This window comes from Falco rusticolus, chromosome 3 (genome assembly GCF_015220075.1).
Source record: "Falco rusticolus isolate bFalRus1 chromosome 3, bFalRus1.pri, whole genome shotgun sequence".
Taxonomy (NCBI): Eukaryota; Metazoa; Chordata; class Aves; order Falconiformes; family Falconidae; genus Falco; species Falco rusticolus.
The window spans coordinates 82,662,017-82,676,734 of NC_051189.1; the positions used below are offsets into that span (position 1 = coordinate 82,662,017).

Below are 14,718 nucleotides of genomic sequence, written 5' to 3' on the forward strand. Positions count from 1 at the left end.
TTGCTGCACGCAGGGGCAACGTTCAGCAGCTTCGCTCACTGCAGCTCCCCGCTTAATAGGAAGGCAGGTTTCCTGGCAGCGGTGTACCTTTACTGCTGGATTTACCTGGGACCGCTCAGGGTGCTGATTATTGTGGATGGAGCCCCTAGAAAGTCTGTTTCATGACAAGCAGGGAGAGGGGCTCCACCTCGTGGGCATCTCCTGGAGCAAGTACGGCCGAGGAGATGCTAACCCCCGTGCTTTTAACGCAGCGCTGGGGAGCTGCCTGGCATAGCCATCTGATCCGGCCTGAACAGAGTTGCCCGGGCTGAGCAGCTAGGGGTTACTTACAGAAAGCGCCCCTCTCTCCAGGCGAACCACCCTCCCCTTTCTGCAGGCGTGGGGGATCCTGCCTCAGTACAGCATCTAAAGACCCGGAGGAAAGTTTACACGCTCCTTACCTGCACACTGAAGAGGGTGGATGAGGGCAGAGGGGAACGAACTGGGATGAGGTCAGGGCATCCACCACCACCGTCAACCGGCCAAGCCTAGGAAGAATTTATCAGGGGCCCCAGAAGCCATGGCACCTGTGGCCACATGCTGTGAATGGCAGGAGAGCCTGGGTCCCCAGCATGGCTGGAGACACCGTGATGACCTAGGGCTCAGCACATTTGGAGAGGAGTAGAGGCAGGATTTCACACCTCTTCTCTAAAAGCTGTTCACACAACCCAGAGCTGCGTTCCACACGTGCTATCCCACAGCTGCAACACCCAGCTCATTAGCTTCAGCTAAGGAGGCTGAGGAGATGAAGACACGGACTCCTGAATCCACCCAAAAGACCTTTTATTAGTCCAAAACCCATGCTTATATATCCTCGTTCGCTGTTCACATGCACCATACTAAAATATCTTTGGTTAATCGATACTGTTCACACACTTCTTGGCTATGTATAATTGGTTAATTACTAAGCTACAAACACACTGAACTTCTTGCATTTTTCTCTCTCTCTTCCTTCTTATCTCTGTGAGTTTCATGTTCTCAGCCAGCTGCCGATGTGGCATTGCGCATCCGCTCCAGCCTTGCTTCATATCCCGTTTTTCTTCCAGGCGTTCAGCCAACCTTATCTTACTTTCTTTCTTCTTTAGTCTTCAAGGTCCTTCACAGGCATCGTGGCCTTCAGCACTTGCCATAAAGCTCTCTACAGGAGGCTCCCCACTGAATGCTTATTTTTAAGATGCTGTGGTATTTGGGAAAGCGAACAGGAGAAAGCTGTTGCGCAATGTGTGTTTCTAGCCCGCTTCAAACAAGTTTTTAACACCAATGCAGCTAGTATCTTTCAGTTCAGGACAAGCTACAGCAGACGCTGCTCTCCCAGCTCCCTCAAGTTTATATTTTTCTGATTAGCAAAAGCTTCACCACACTCACCCTCGTCTCTTACAAAAATTATGTTATGTATGGCACTGCCTTCACAAACCCACAGTACTTGGAGGATTTTTCTGAGGTCATGAAGGCACACAGGGACATGAGTGGTGCCAAGGAGCTCCCTGAGATCTGTGGGAATGCTGCACGATCAGGACCTGGATGTTTGGCTATATAAGATACTGTTAGCAACTTGATGCGGCCATCTGGGGACATGGGCTAACACAGACTGGGGTCATCATGTGGAAAGCACCGAGTTGGCTCGGAGATTTTGGGGGCCAGAGGAGGCTTGGGGTTGAAGGTGCCCCTGGAAGGCACCTTGTCCGATTCTTAGCCAGACGGCGCCACTCAAGGCTTCACCCTATGGGTTTTTGAAACTCTCCAACGAGGGAGATTCCATCACCTCTCTGGGCAGGTTGCTCCAGAGCTTGGTTGTGAAACACCCTCCCCTCAGAGCTCAGCACTTCCCCCAGCACCTGCTGCCTCCTCACTTTCCTCACCTTCCCCTGTGCTCTCGAGAGCCACAGCCTGCAGGTGGAAGCTGGGAAGGGGGGCAGCACCTCTTCGGGTCCACCCAGCACCACCTGCAACCTGGTCTAGAGTCACAAAGCACAGCCAGGGAGGTACTTAAAACCCCACCATACACACGTATTTTTCTTTTAGCCTTCAGTCTGGGTGCTGGAGGGAATCTATTTCAGCAAGTGGGCGCTTGGTTGCAGAGCAGGGGGCCACCACTGCCAGCTTTGCAGAGGCGCGGCGCCCCAGCAAGAAGGGCAGCCACTGGAGAGAGACCCCCATGCTCGCTACAGAACACCTCTCTGGGCTACAGCACAATGCCTGTATTTTCCACTTCAAATTGTAGTCTCTCTAACTGTTGAACATCCCCCATCACCATGTCTATAGCACTGCCTCAGTTGATACGGTGGCCCAAAACGCGAAGGCAGATGTGCCCACTGGCCACACTGGGAGCCGAGCAACGCGGGGTTTGTACAACACCTCTAACCTGATGTCTCCTCTGCTCACAGTGGCTTGTTTAACATAGCCTGCTGAGGTGCACAGGCAGCCAACATACCGTGACCCATATCACTAACACTGATAAGGTAGCAATGTGGGAAAGTGCTGAAAATTCCTGGTGTCAAAGGGAAAGCAATAGCCATGCAGATTGCTAGCCTTGATTTACAGCTACTTCAACAAGGCAACAGAGTGAGAAACCGGCAGATGTAGAAAATAAAAAGGGGCATGGGTCCCTTGGAGCATCTCTAAGTAAACTCAAGTTGCCAAGTCATTACCAGGGCAATGAAAAAAAAAACCAACAAAAACAAACAAACAAACAAAAAAAGTCAGCAAGTCAAAAAACCTGGAGCCAGTGTGGTGACAGGGATTTTTATTATTGTTTACATGTTGTGCACTTGGGAGGTGACAAGGGTGATAAAGGTGAAGAACTTGATAGAGAAACAAGGGGTATAATGTTAATATAATAGAATATAGCAAAGGGTATACTGTAAAACAAACAATATAATCAGGACTGAATGGGGATAACTGTTTTCCAGCCCTGTGCCTGATCACCACAGTCTGGACCAGGACAAAAACCACACAGCATTGGTGCCTGGGTTACTAACACAGGCAGGAGGGACTGGCTATGTTTTTTCCTTGATGTTGATGAGGGAATACTAGAAGTGCCCTTCTTAATATTGCCAACAGATTACATGGAGGGTGCCACGTACCAACATCGTATCTTCCTAACTCCTTAACACAGTGAAGTGTTTGTTTCACACATGGGAAATTCTGCTCAGTACAGGAGTATACCTGAGACAAATGTTTTGTAGTTAATAAAAAAAAAAGTCTGTATGCAAACCCAGCGTATTTCCATGTAAACACCTATGACCATCAATCATCATACCAAAATAAAGCATGAAATTATTCAGGTAAATTCATGATGAGGTCATGCTCACTAGCAAAGACAACTGGATAAATGATATCATTACTATTGATGTCGTAATGCAGAAAAACAAAGCAAATACAAAGCAAGATAAATTCCAACAACTTTTTAATGCTTAATCATCCTTTAGTCCAACTTTGATTTCACAATCTTATGTAAGTCTTGTAAAAAAACGATTAAGAGCTATAAATTAAAGTGTTCCTATTTTTATTTATGACAGTTTTCAAAACCAGATCATTTTCCTTTGACTGTTTTCCTCTCAAATTAAATTAAACACTAATCTTGAAGCCTAGTGTTATTTTATGCTTTTGTCAAATGAACATTTTGATCCAATCAATCATATCTTTTCTAGCTTCTTCAATATAAGGTTTATCAGCAGGTTTCATATCTTCTGGTTTCAACTGTGCAAACCCATGAACTTGTCCAGGATAAACCTTAATTTTATATGCAACTCTACAATACTGTTTCAACTTCTCCTCCAATAAGGTGATCTGTAAAAGAAAGCAGTTTTCCATTATGTTGTTGGGGTTTTTTTAAGTCTGCCAATCATGCCATTTCTCATATCTCTACATCTTTGTCTTTTCTCCATTGTCACACCTGAAGCAGGTTCTGTTGCTTAACAGATGAGAAAACCCCTCTTTGGAATGTAAGACTAAAACATTTTTTAAAAGTATGGGTGAGTCTAAGAACCTCAACAGTTAGTGCAAAGATGGTTTGGTAAATCTCACTGCCATAAAGGAACATTTCTATTCAGAGACTTAGGCTTGTAACCTAATTTTGAGCTCTGATCTTGAGAGAACATATTCCCTAAATCTCAGTGACTCTCAGTCCAAAACATTTTGATAGGCTTAGTAACAGAACTTAAGAAAACACAGAGGGTTTTCTAGTTTACTGTATAACAAAGAGACATTGCTTCCGCACAGTTTTTTGGTAAGTACACACATGCTTACACACAGAGTAATAATCATATGATTATGTACCTGTATACATGTGTAGACATTTTTGTGCTCAGTTCCATTAAAAAGTCAGAAAATAGGAGAATGAACACTTACTTTGCCCCTGCAAGCTTAATTTTACTCATTGTGCAGATTAGAGATAGTACTGTAATTATTTTCATGTTAACTTCCCTACACAGAGAGAGAGAGCTCTTTATAATTCAGTGCAGAAAATAATGTATTTGAGGGGGTTTTCGGTTTGATTTTGTTGTTTTTTTTTTAATGTAGACATTTTTCTTACATAATCTGGACAGATAGTTCAGAGAGAAAGCTTCAAGAGAAAAATATATGGCTTCAGTGTGTAATGCATGATGGAAAAAATGCATTTATGAAAATTGTGCCCCTGGGAAAAAGACTCTTTCACCATAAAAAGGGGACAGGGAATGAAGGATTTGTTCTGTGCAGAGGAGACACATATCTGAGGTACAGCTCAACATGCTGAATAACACAGTTAAAAGTAAATATTGGCTTCTGCATTCCCAGAGCACACTGCCAGTTCCTCAGTTAGACCCTAGTCCTACACAACAAACTGTGCTAGAGGTGGTATGTTATTCTTGACACCGAAGAGAAGGAATTTTACTCACAGAAGGGGGCACCAGTTTCCTACCCATATATTTATCCAGCCTCTCAGATATGCTTACAATAGGGGTTATATCAGAATACAGATGACAGCCAGAAGTCAAAAAAGAGTCCACAAGATGTCATCATATTAGTCAAAATTCATGCCCAGTCTTCTGGCACAGTTCATTTTGTCTTCTTGTACCAAAAGCAATTGGTCCACATCATTAGAAAGTTCAGTTACTAAGCTGAAATTACTTTTTTCCATTCATATTTCCAAATTCAATGGTCAAACTACCTGTTTGCTTGCCCATAGCAATAGTGTCTGTGTCCATGTTTTTGAGACATTTGGCTCAAACCAGCTGGATCTCCCTGCCCAGTTTCACACTCTGCTGGTCCAGCCACTCAGAGACTGATGACTGGTCTCTAGTGCATTTCTCACCTCAAAAAAGCAGCTTTGAATAACCTGAGCAAGATATGAGGGAATTTTAAACGTAAGCAAAACAATCCAGCCTGTCTGATTTTTCATACCTGAAAACAGTTTCTAACAAGCTAGGGTTTCTGTATGAGATAAAAGAACTATGGGAAAAGAAGAAGCATTTCTAGTACAAGAGCTTACCTGATCATATGAAATAGTGTGGTCTTTCTCACCAAAAATGAAAAATGTGGGATTTAGTAAATTGTATCTTTCTTCAGAGTCCCTAATTATTCCTATAATGTTATTGAGAAACAGTGTGTTAGTGAGGTTAACATCCTTGCAAGATAAATAACAAATTAAAAGACAAAATTTGTATTTAGGTTTACTGGTTATGTACATTTTTTTAGATCAGGACAGTTTCTATTTCGATGGAGAAAAAAGCATTTGGAAAATATATTTCTCCACTCTCCAAGCACTAAAAAAAATTATAAATATTAGAGAATTACTGTGTAAAAGGAAGCAATTTTTTTCTGCTTTACAGCATTCTTAAATTTTTATACCAATATAGCATATTGCTGAAATAACCATAATTAAAATCTGCAACTCACCTTAGAGCTGAGTATTTACAGAAGGTGTTACAAAGCAATAACTAGAGTTACAAACTATGCATAGCCATGCGAGCCCATGTAAGTTTTCATGTGTTCTACACTACCATAGAGGGACACCCCAGCGGTTAATTGAGGATTTTTCAGCATCAAGTGATGTACTGCCATTCCACCCCAGGAAAACCCAACGATACCAATCTTCTTTGCATCGCTTTGTTCCTTTAGATACTTCAAGACAACATCAGCTTCCCTAAGACATATAAACAAAAGTAAACTAAGGAATCTATTGCAGAACCAACACTTGACAATTTAAGAAGTAAATTAAAAGAGGTACATGATTTTTTCTGCATCTGCACCCCCAATCATTTAAAATAGAGAATACTTAAAAAACCTATTTCAGCCCCGAGCAGTGGCTTCTATTCTTAAATGGGAGTTAACATCTCTGGTCCTAGTTTAGGGAAGTACAGGTGTAGGTACTTAAATACTTACCTGAATTGTGACCTGCTCCTTTCTTTTCAAAACAAGCAAATTTTTAATTGAATCACTTTGTCTAGGACAGGACAACTAAAGACAAGACATATCTGCAAGTAGAACAACATCTTGCATTATGGATTGTAGGAATAGATAAGCTTCACTGTGCTATCTCTACAGAGTCCACCTATTTAGATAAAGATTTATCCTGAGTATGGCATTCCTGTTGTATGAGTTAATATTAAGATATCCTACCACGTCCACATGTAATACCATATTAAAGTAGCAATTACTCAAAATTAAATTGTCAGTAACTATAATGTTTAAAAAACAGGTATTGCATGAGGTATAATGCAAAAAATATGAAAATTGGTTTTAATGTAGGCCAGAGCAGGTCAATTATTTTTTTAATTGCTAATTTCTTAGGTCTCAAGAGTTTTATCTTTTTCATTATCTGCAGTTTTATTTTTAAATGCAAACTGCATATATTAATAACTGTATTTTTAAATATTAAACATATTAGTAAGGTCATCACAGGTTTGGTTAGGCTGACAAAAAGAAATGAGAGTGACATGAGAAGGAGATCATGTCCTGAGCCTGTAGCCAGGGATTGCACTGTGAATGGATGGGATCTCTCGGATTTGGTTTGTGTGGAAGGGTGCAAAGTCATGGGAATGTTGGATTCCTTGTGCTCTGTGGATCTGACCTAGAAGCAGCTACCAGTGAAGCCTCAAAAGACAGCACAGGCATGTCCTTGAAGTGTAAATTGTTTAAGACAGGGTTCAAGTACCTGCTCACTCTTTGGAGCAGGATTTTTTACAGGTGTTAGTCATTTGTCTTTTCAAAAAATTTGCTCACAGTTTCTGCAACTATACAGTCAAAGCTTTACTGAGAGGTGTTGAAGTGAGGCTGTGACCATTGGGACCTCTTGAAAGGGTCAGAAGAATACTTGTGGCTTACAAGATGATAGCTGAGTAGAAGGGGGGTATCACTGCCTCACTATCATCTTCTGAAGTTTTAGGTTGTGGTGATAGATACTGAAGAAACAGTAATGTCTCCCATAATTCAGGGAAGCCTTGTTACAGGCACCGCTAGGCTCTACAGATTTCAGATGTCCTCTATTTCACATGGCCCTCTATTTCACATGGAGAAAAACGGTATAGCTCAACAGATATATCTCAGGTTTTGGGCAGTCTTGCAAATTTTTATGTAGTGCAGCTCAGGAGAATATCATCTGCACTTAACTTATCTACAAAGCAGAATGCAAGATGGGCAAGTGACAACTGGCAGATAACATGAGCAGTTGTGGAAAAGACTTCCTCCTTATCTTGAGGAACTGGAGGCAGAATCAGCCCTTGCGGGTGAGAGTGCTGGGTATTTCATAGCCTGTGAAATACTGGCTATGAGCCTGTGTGGTCAATATAACGTAGTTAGAAAAGGGCCCAGGAAAACAAGACAGGGACAATAAGCAGGGACGGACAGAGCAGATGATCCTTTCCAAATCCCAGCCAAGACAGTGCACAGAACCACAGAAGAACTGCCCAGAATAAGCAATTGTGTGTGTGCAGACACCTTGCCATGCTGTGAGGTGCCACTTTCAACATTTCATACAAATTCTCCTCTTTTGTTGGATGCTTTTTAAAGTTCAAGTACAAATATATATCTTACTTGTCTACTTTCGTAGGATCATGATGTTTCATCCAGTCAGCAAAGTCAGCCCAGTGATCAGTAGTTTTCCAGGGATCTGTGCCCTTGAAGAAGTCTGGGCAGATGGTTCTGTGTGAGACATGGAATCAAGCAAACTTTTAAGTCCAGGTAGGGAGAATCTGTGAATGTCTAAATGTCTCCTAATGTCTTCTGCTCCAGAGTACACATGCACACGGTTACTATCTGAATCATATTCTACTCATCCTGTTCTGCCAATCAGTGTAGCTAAAAGTGTGTATCTTTGTACAGAAAAAAAACCAACACACAAATAAACTCTCATTATTTCCTTAGACATACTTAATACAAAATAAAGGGGATTAAGCAACTCTCCTGATTCTATTTAAGCACATATATCTCCCTGATAGTAAAAGCTAAAGCAACTATTCAAAAGGTTTGATTCTGAAAAGCTTATACAACTTAAAGATAGATACCAACATTTATCTTTTAATCACCCACACTGCCACATAAGCACAAACACTGGCACTTCGTGACTCTGCTTGTGGCTTTGTGCTCAGGTAGCCATTTTTGATGGGTCATTTTTAGTGACCTCATAGGAACATTTTGTCCCTTTGCATTTTTATTAACTCAGACTGAAACGGTATGGTTGCCCTATGTGTATGGGAAATACCATATGCCGTGCTTAGCTTTGGGCCTGGAGATCTATCAGTGCATTTAAGAGGAAGACAGGAAAAACAGTTGCTTACATGTATCCATGACCTGCAATCAAATCGACTATATATCTAATATCTGGGAACTGCCATCCAAATATATCATGAATCACAATCACAGCTTTGTCTGTGAAAAAAGATGGTCTACAAACATATGCCTTGATGTGCTCAATTTGTACTTCATGTCCAAGGCACCCATATCGAGATCTTTCTCCAGTATCATATAGAAAAGGATCAGCCATTTGGAAACCTAGAAAAAGGGAAAAAAAGAGAGCAAGAAAGTCAAAATGATTTGTTAACACACATTATTATGGGCAAATAAAGACAAACGTGGCCTGCAGAAAGGAGTTCAGTAACTTCTGTAAACAGCATTGACATCCTTGTCTGAAAGGAGAGCAGAAAAAAGCAAAAGCAATGGTCCAGTGAAAAATGTCTTAGTCCCTTATATGTTATTGAGAAGAAAAATACCAGAAGCAAAGTTATAAAATTGCAAACAACCTGCACGTGTAGGTCCTGACTTTCGTGGCACGTTTGTTTTGCTCCCATGCTGCTCCATCAGCACTGGTGTGAAGCAGTATGACTTCAGATGTCACTCTGTCCCCAGGCATGGGCCATCGTGCATGTCTTCATGGGGAATCCCATGCTGGTTTCTCTGAATTATGTGATAGGTAAGGACCACAGCACTCAACTGCTACAGAAAAGTACAGTGTTCGGTGATGCTCTCAGTGCTGGTGCCAGCCAGCCAGCTAATCTGTGCTCTTGGTAGCAGCACCACAGCTGTTCTGGGAGCCTATGTATCAGGTGCAGTTGGTGAAGGACTGCAGCGTGGATTTGTAAATTAAATTCCAGTGCCTTAGGCCCATATGCCCTTGAAAGGGATTGCAAGAAAACAAGAAGATAATGCAAATCTCATTCAAAACAGGCGAGAGTATTTGGGTTTGTCCCTTCTCCAAAAATAGCAATTGCAGACAATGAGCCAAGAGCTGTACTAGAGAGATTAAAGTCTAAAGTCATTGTGACTCTGTGTCAGGAGCTTGGAATGGACTCTGCAAAAAAGTAGAATGTGATCCTGTAATTAAAAGTAGTGTTATAATGCATCTATACAAGGAATCCAATTAAGTCTGCAGGGGCACTGTTAATAGGAGCATTTCCTAGCCATGTACTGACTTTGAAACTGTACTTGGGGATACAGTACACACACCTGCATATACATTATGACTGTCTCCACTTCATCATTTCTGCATCAGCCTATTATTTCTGTTTGCATTGTAACATGTACATCAGAAAACTATCTAGTCTTCATGGAAGTGCAGCACAGCCTGGAAAACATGTATACCTTCCTCAGCTCTCTATTAACCGCAGCAGCGGAGAGCTAGGTTTACTGAGTAATGGGAAATTTTGCCTAGGCAACATGGACACATTTGGAACCACAGCACAGGCAGATTGAAGAACAGAGAATCGGTGACACAGAGACTCACCACTTGCTTATGCCTCACACAACAGTTCCCAGCTTGTGCTCAATAACAGCATCCAAATTTTGTATGTGTTTAGCCTGCCTTATACCCAAGACAATCAGCCTTCCCAACGTGCAGTGCAGAGACATCATTCTTCCTCATCGTCTCCCCATCCTGGGCAGGGCCAGCACTGTGTTTGAGCAAATATGCTCGATTACAGCTGTAACCCCTGGCTGACACCATGGTGTAGAGAGAGATACAGGAACTGATCTGTGGATTTGCTGCTAGAATCAAGCTCCTTCAGAAATAGCCACGAGGTGGATGATCTCACATTGTGAGTAATCCCCTGTGCTGATAACTGAGAACTGATTACATTTGTTAATTGCTCTCCCACCTTTCTCAACATCTGAATGTCAGGGTTGGTTCTAGGAAGCTTAAAGTAGCCTGAACTTCAGGACTAAAATCTCCATTGTTTTGGCATCATCTGAAGGTGGAAGTTGTAACATGCATGGGAAAGTATCTCCTAGTTTAATCCCCCCATAATACACCTGAAAATGCTTGAGATGTCCGTTCATGCAAAAGTGCTTCCTATCTCTTTGTTTTTTACCTAAGATGAATGAACTTGTTGAAGTGCAAGAGACTGCCTGAAGAATTCAGAGGCACTCCCAAAGACAGCTAACACCACTGGCTTCTGAGATGGCAGCCACAATCTTATTCCACTAAGGTCTTTTGTTCAGAAGGGCACAACCTATGGTGTCCCCTTCAAGGAAGTAGTGTTTAGGAGGCATTAAGCATTGCAATAATTGTGAAACAAGCTACTCTCTATCTGTTGGTTGCTTCCCAGAAATCACTTTTTTGGCTTATCTTCATGGATGCCTACTCAGCTGGCTCTTCTCCAGGCACCAGGCTGTGCAGCATGTTAGTAAATAGCCACACCTGAACTGCTTAGAAGTCTTCAATGGGATCCTGTTCAGTCAGAAGCTTTATTTGTTCCCGCCCAGTTTGTCCCACGCAATGTGGTGTGGCAAAGCAACAAGCCAGGATATTTCCTACCTGTCCTGTCTCACCTCATTCCCTCTTCCCACCAATTTCAGCCATTACACTTTTCCTTTTCCTGCTTTCCCTGTGGCACAGTTCCAAGCAGGCGGCATCTCAGCTTTACATCCTGCTCCTCATCGCTAAGCTTCAGCACAGAGGAGACGCAGGGCCCCGTGGGAAGCGAGGAACAGGAGAAAAACTGACTGCTGCCAACAGGGAAAAAAAGACTGATGTCCATGAGTCTGATGACATTCTTCTCATTAAGAGAAGGCCTTCTTATGGCTTCTCCTTCTCACCAGTAGTCCTGCTCTCCCTTGGATGTCTTGATACAATTCAGCTTTTGTGCAAGTAACATAAAAACTGAGGAGAGTTATTTACTGTTATCACAAGGCACACCTGGGCTCCCTCGGGTGTAGGACAGACCTGAACTAGTACATTTTAAGGGAGCAACAAATGACATGGTTAAATCCTGCCGAGTCTTAGTTTTCAATAGGAAAAACCAAATCCTTACTTATAAGGTGAGGCTAAAAATCTTTAAAAAACAATCAGGTAAAACAGGGGCAAAAATAGTCCTAAGGATAATCCCCACTTCTCAGAAAGCTGAGTACGAGCACATGACCTCAAAGTGCTGTGCTGTTTGGCAGGACCTTGGACTAGTCATGCCAAGAGGTGACATCTCTTCCTTTTTCCTGCATCCAGTGATAACATTTTAAACTCCAGCAGTAATTTATTTCAATGGTAAGTGCTCTAATGGGCCAAACAGGGAATAGAATGGGAGTTCATTACCATAAAGGCAAAAGAAATTAGGATGGTCCTTTAATGCGATCTTGCTACTGGTGGACATGAAATGGTTACCAGTGTCCTCAGAATTATTGCTGTGCCACAGTTGGCAGCAAGCACTCAGAATGCAATCGGTCTTTCCCAAAGTTGACACCCTTTATCTTCACCTTATCTGCTCCCTAATAGTTGACTTTGTGCATTTTTTTACTGAAACCAAAACAAAAGTCTCTCTTTAAAGGAGTGTTTTTTGCTGAATGTTTCCTGCCTTTTCAAAGAGCTATAACTAATCGCTTTGCAATTTCAGATTCCTCCCTTTTAGCACAGTTAAAAGTAGTTAGCAGTTCTCTGCTGCCAACTCAGTCTTTGTGGACCAGTTTGCCATCACATACCTGGAGTACAGGATCCTGTTTTAGCCCAGCTCGCCTCTTCTGCTCAGTGAAACACCAGCTAGTTCTTTCTAGACACAAAAAGAAGAAAACCAGTCCTGCTGACAGTTTTGCTCCTGCTGCTGCCCATCCAGTTTCCAGGTGCTCTCTTCAACTCTTGTGCAGACTTTGGGATTGGGAGGTGAGGAGGAGAGGCTTAGCACAGGAGTCATCCCGGCCGGAAGGGGTGGGGACAGCTCATGCAGAGAGGCAGGGTGCAGCAGGCTCCGCATCGCTTGCCTTTCACCCTACCTTTTACTTATTCATTATTTAAGGAGTGTGCAAAGCAAGATGCACACAAACACTATACTGCTCTTATTTTTTTATATCTCTAAATATATGTAAATTCTAACAAAATAGTTCAGAGATGTTGAAACAAGGCTGCTGAGTCTTATTATCAGCACACTTCAGTTTTCTGGGAGAACTTCCCTTTCAGACCTGTACACTACAAAGTGAATGATGTGTGTGATGCAACCGTTTAAGATACTGCAGAATCTTTACACCACAGCATTCATAGCGAAGGCATTTAGCATCAGTGGTGCATTTGCTGATGCATTGTTAAATTCAGAGATGTATTTTTATAGTACAGTCATGCACTTTTATTGTTCAGAATAAAAGTCTTTAATGGAATTTGTGCCAAATTAAGATTAATCCATGCTGGCAAACTTGCAGCATAAAAACATGGAAGTTTCCCTAGCACTCAAAAGAAACATATTACAGCCACACCCACAAGTATTCCCAACAAGTCCAAAAGTGTTCCAGGTTATTTTTGGTTAGACTTGCTTTCAACAAGTTAAAAACATTTGAGTCTGAGCTGGTTGTTATTGATGGTGGCTCATTGAAATTTTCCGTTCCTATTTCCATAATGGCCTTGTATGCAAGGAACTTAGCCCTCAGGCTGATGCCTACTATAGCTTTAGTTTTTCTTGATGTCTGCGCATTTAATTTTCTTGATGTGTGTATGCTGGGGGGGAGGAATGAGAGAGACCAAAGACCTCAAAGAAAATGACAATGTCATTTCAAGTCAAAGATCAATAAAGAAATTTTGATCCTAAGTATATATGACAAACAAGTCCCGCAGTCACTCTGTAGATGCTCAGCAGTACTCTGTGTGGTAGTGACCACTGTGTAATCTGAGGACTATGTAAAACAGGTGATGGCTGGTTTCAGTTCACCAAAATTCAGGTATTTACAATGAGGATGTCTACATGTCAGCAAGGTGACTACACTCCCACAGTTGTCATCAAAATTTAGGGTGTGATTCACACTCAATGGGTGTCTTCTTTAGAATGAAATGGATAGTCCCCTAGATGCCACCACTTGTGCTCATCATGGAGTTTAATGGCAGTCTACCCACCTAGTGCAGGTGTAGATTGCTGTGCTGAGTGCATCATCACTCAGGTAAGATAAGTCCCACCTCTGTGTGCTGTGGGAGCCACACACCACTCGAAATTAAGGTTTGTCACGACCTGACAGAGGGTGTTTGTCCTGTCATACCTGTCAGTAGCCTTGCACATCAGGATTGTAAAAGAAACCATTAAAAAGATTGCTTGTGTTGCAAGGGAGGGAGTGGGGAGAGTTCACTGAAAAGATCCCATTTTTACTTTGATATTAACAGCATCTTGCTTGAGCTTGCCTAACCCGACCTGAGAGGGCATGCTGTACTCAGATCTACAAGACCAAAATACTGTCTTCCTACCTTGCCTCTGCAGAACTTGGGTCCATCCAAGCTGCGGTCCCCTGTGGAACAGATCGGGCCAGCAGAAGCAGACATCTGATCCCACATGCATGTCACAACCGAGTCCTGTCTTTCTGCCCAGCATCTCTGATTGGGGGTGGTTAGGGTGAAAGGAGACCAAAGGACTCACTCTGCTGTAATGCAAGCCTTTGCCTACACACTGTGATTATGTTTGACCTGCAAATCCTAAATCATTTAGATCTCACATACTTGAAGTCTGTCTCTTTCTCTCTAAGATATAATCACCTCTGTAATGGACTCAGTATTATGGAGTTCATTGCATCTGTGCATGTCCCACAGTCTCAAGCATCTTACACATTTATTTTTTTAAGCTTGCTGTGAACATCTCTGGTTTTAGGGTTTAAAAAGAAAAAGAAAGGAAGAAGACAAAGAAGGGTTGGAGTGAGCACAACAGATGCACCTGTTCAAACACACAGTGGTTGAATTTCTCCTTCACCTGAAACACACAGCTTTTTTTTGTTTGGTTTTATTTTTTTTTCTCCCCGAAGGTTTGCACCAATACT

At 42.2% G+C, this 14,718-nt stretch overlaps 1 protein-coding gene across 1 annotated transcript; it reads right to left on the reverse strand.

Moving 5' to 3' along the window:
* Positions 1 to 3,563: 3,563 nt before the first annotated feature.
* On the reverse strand, positions 3,564 to 9,001 carry LOC119145270 (carboxymethylenebutenolidase homolog). The gene is made up of 5 exons (XM_037381582.1): positions 8,796 to 9,001; positions 8,053 to 8,160; positions 6,021 to 6,163; positions 5,510 to 5,601; positions 3,564 to 3,828 (listed from the first exon to the last, which is right to left on the reverse strand). Exons 1-5 carry the CDS (start codon positions 8,999 to 9,001, stop codon positions 3,649 to 3,651), a joined length of 729 nt encoding a protein of 242 aa, XP_037237479.1. The 3' UTR covers positions 3,564 to 3,648.
* Positions 9,002 to 14,718: the final 5,717 nt, after the last annotated feature.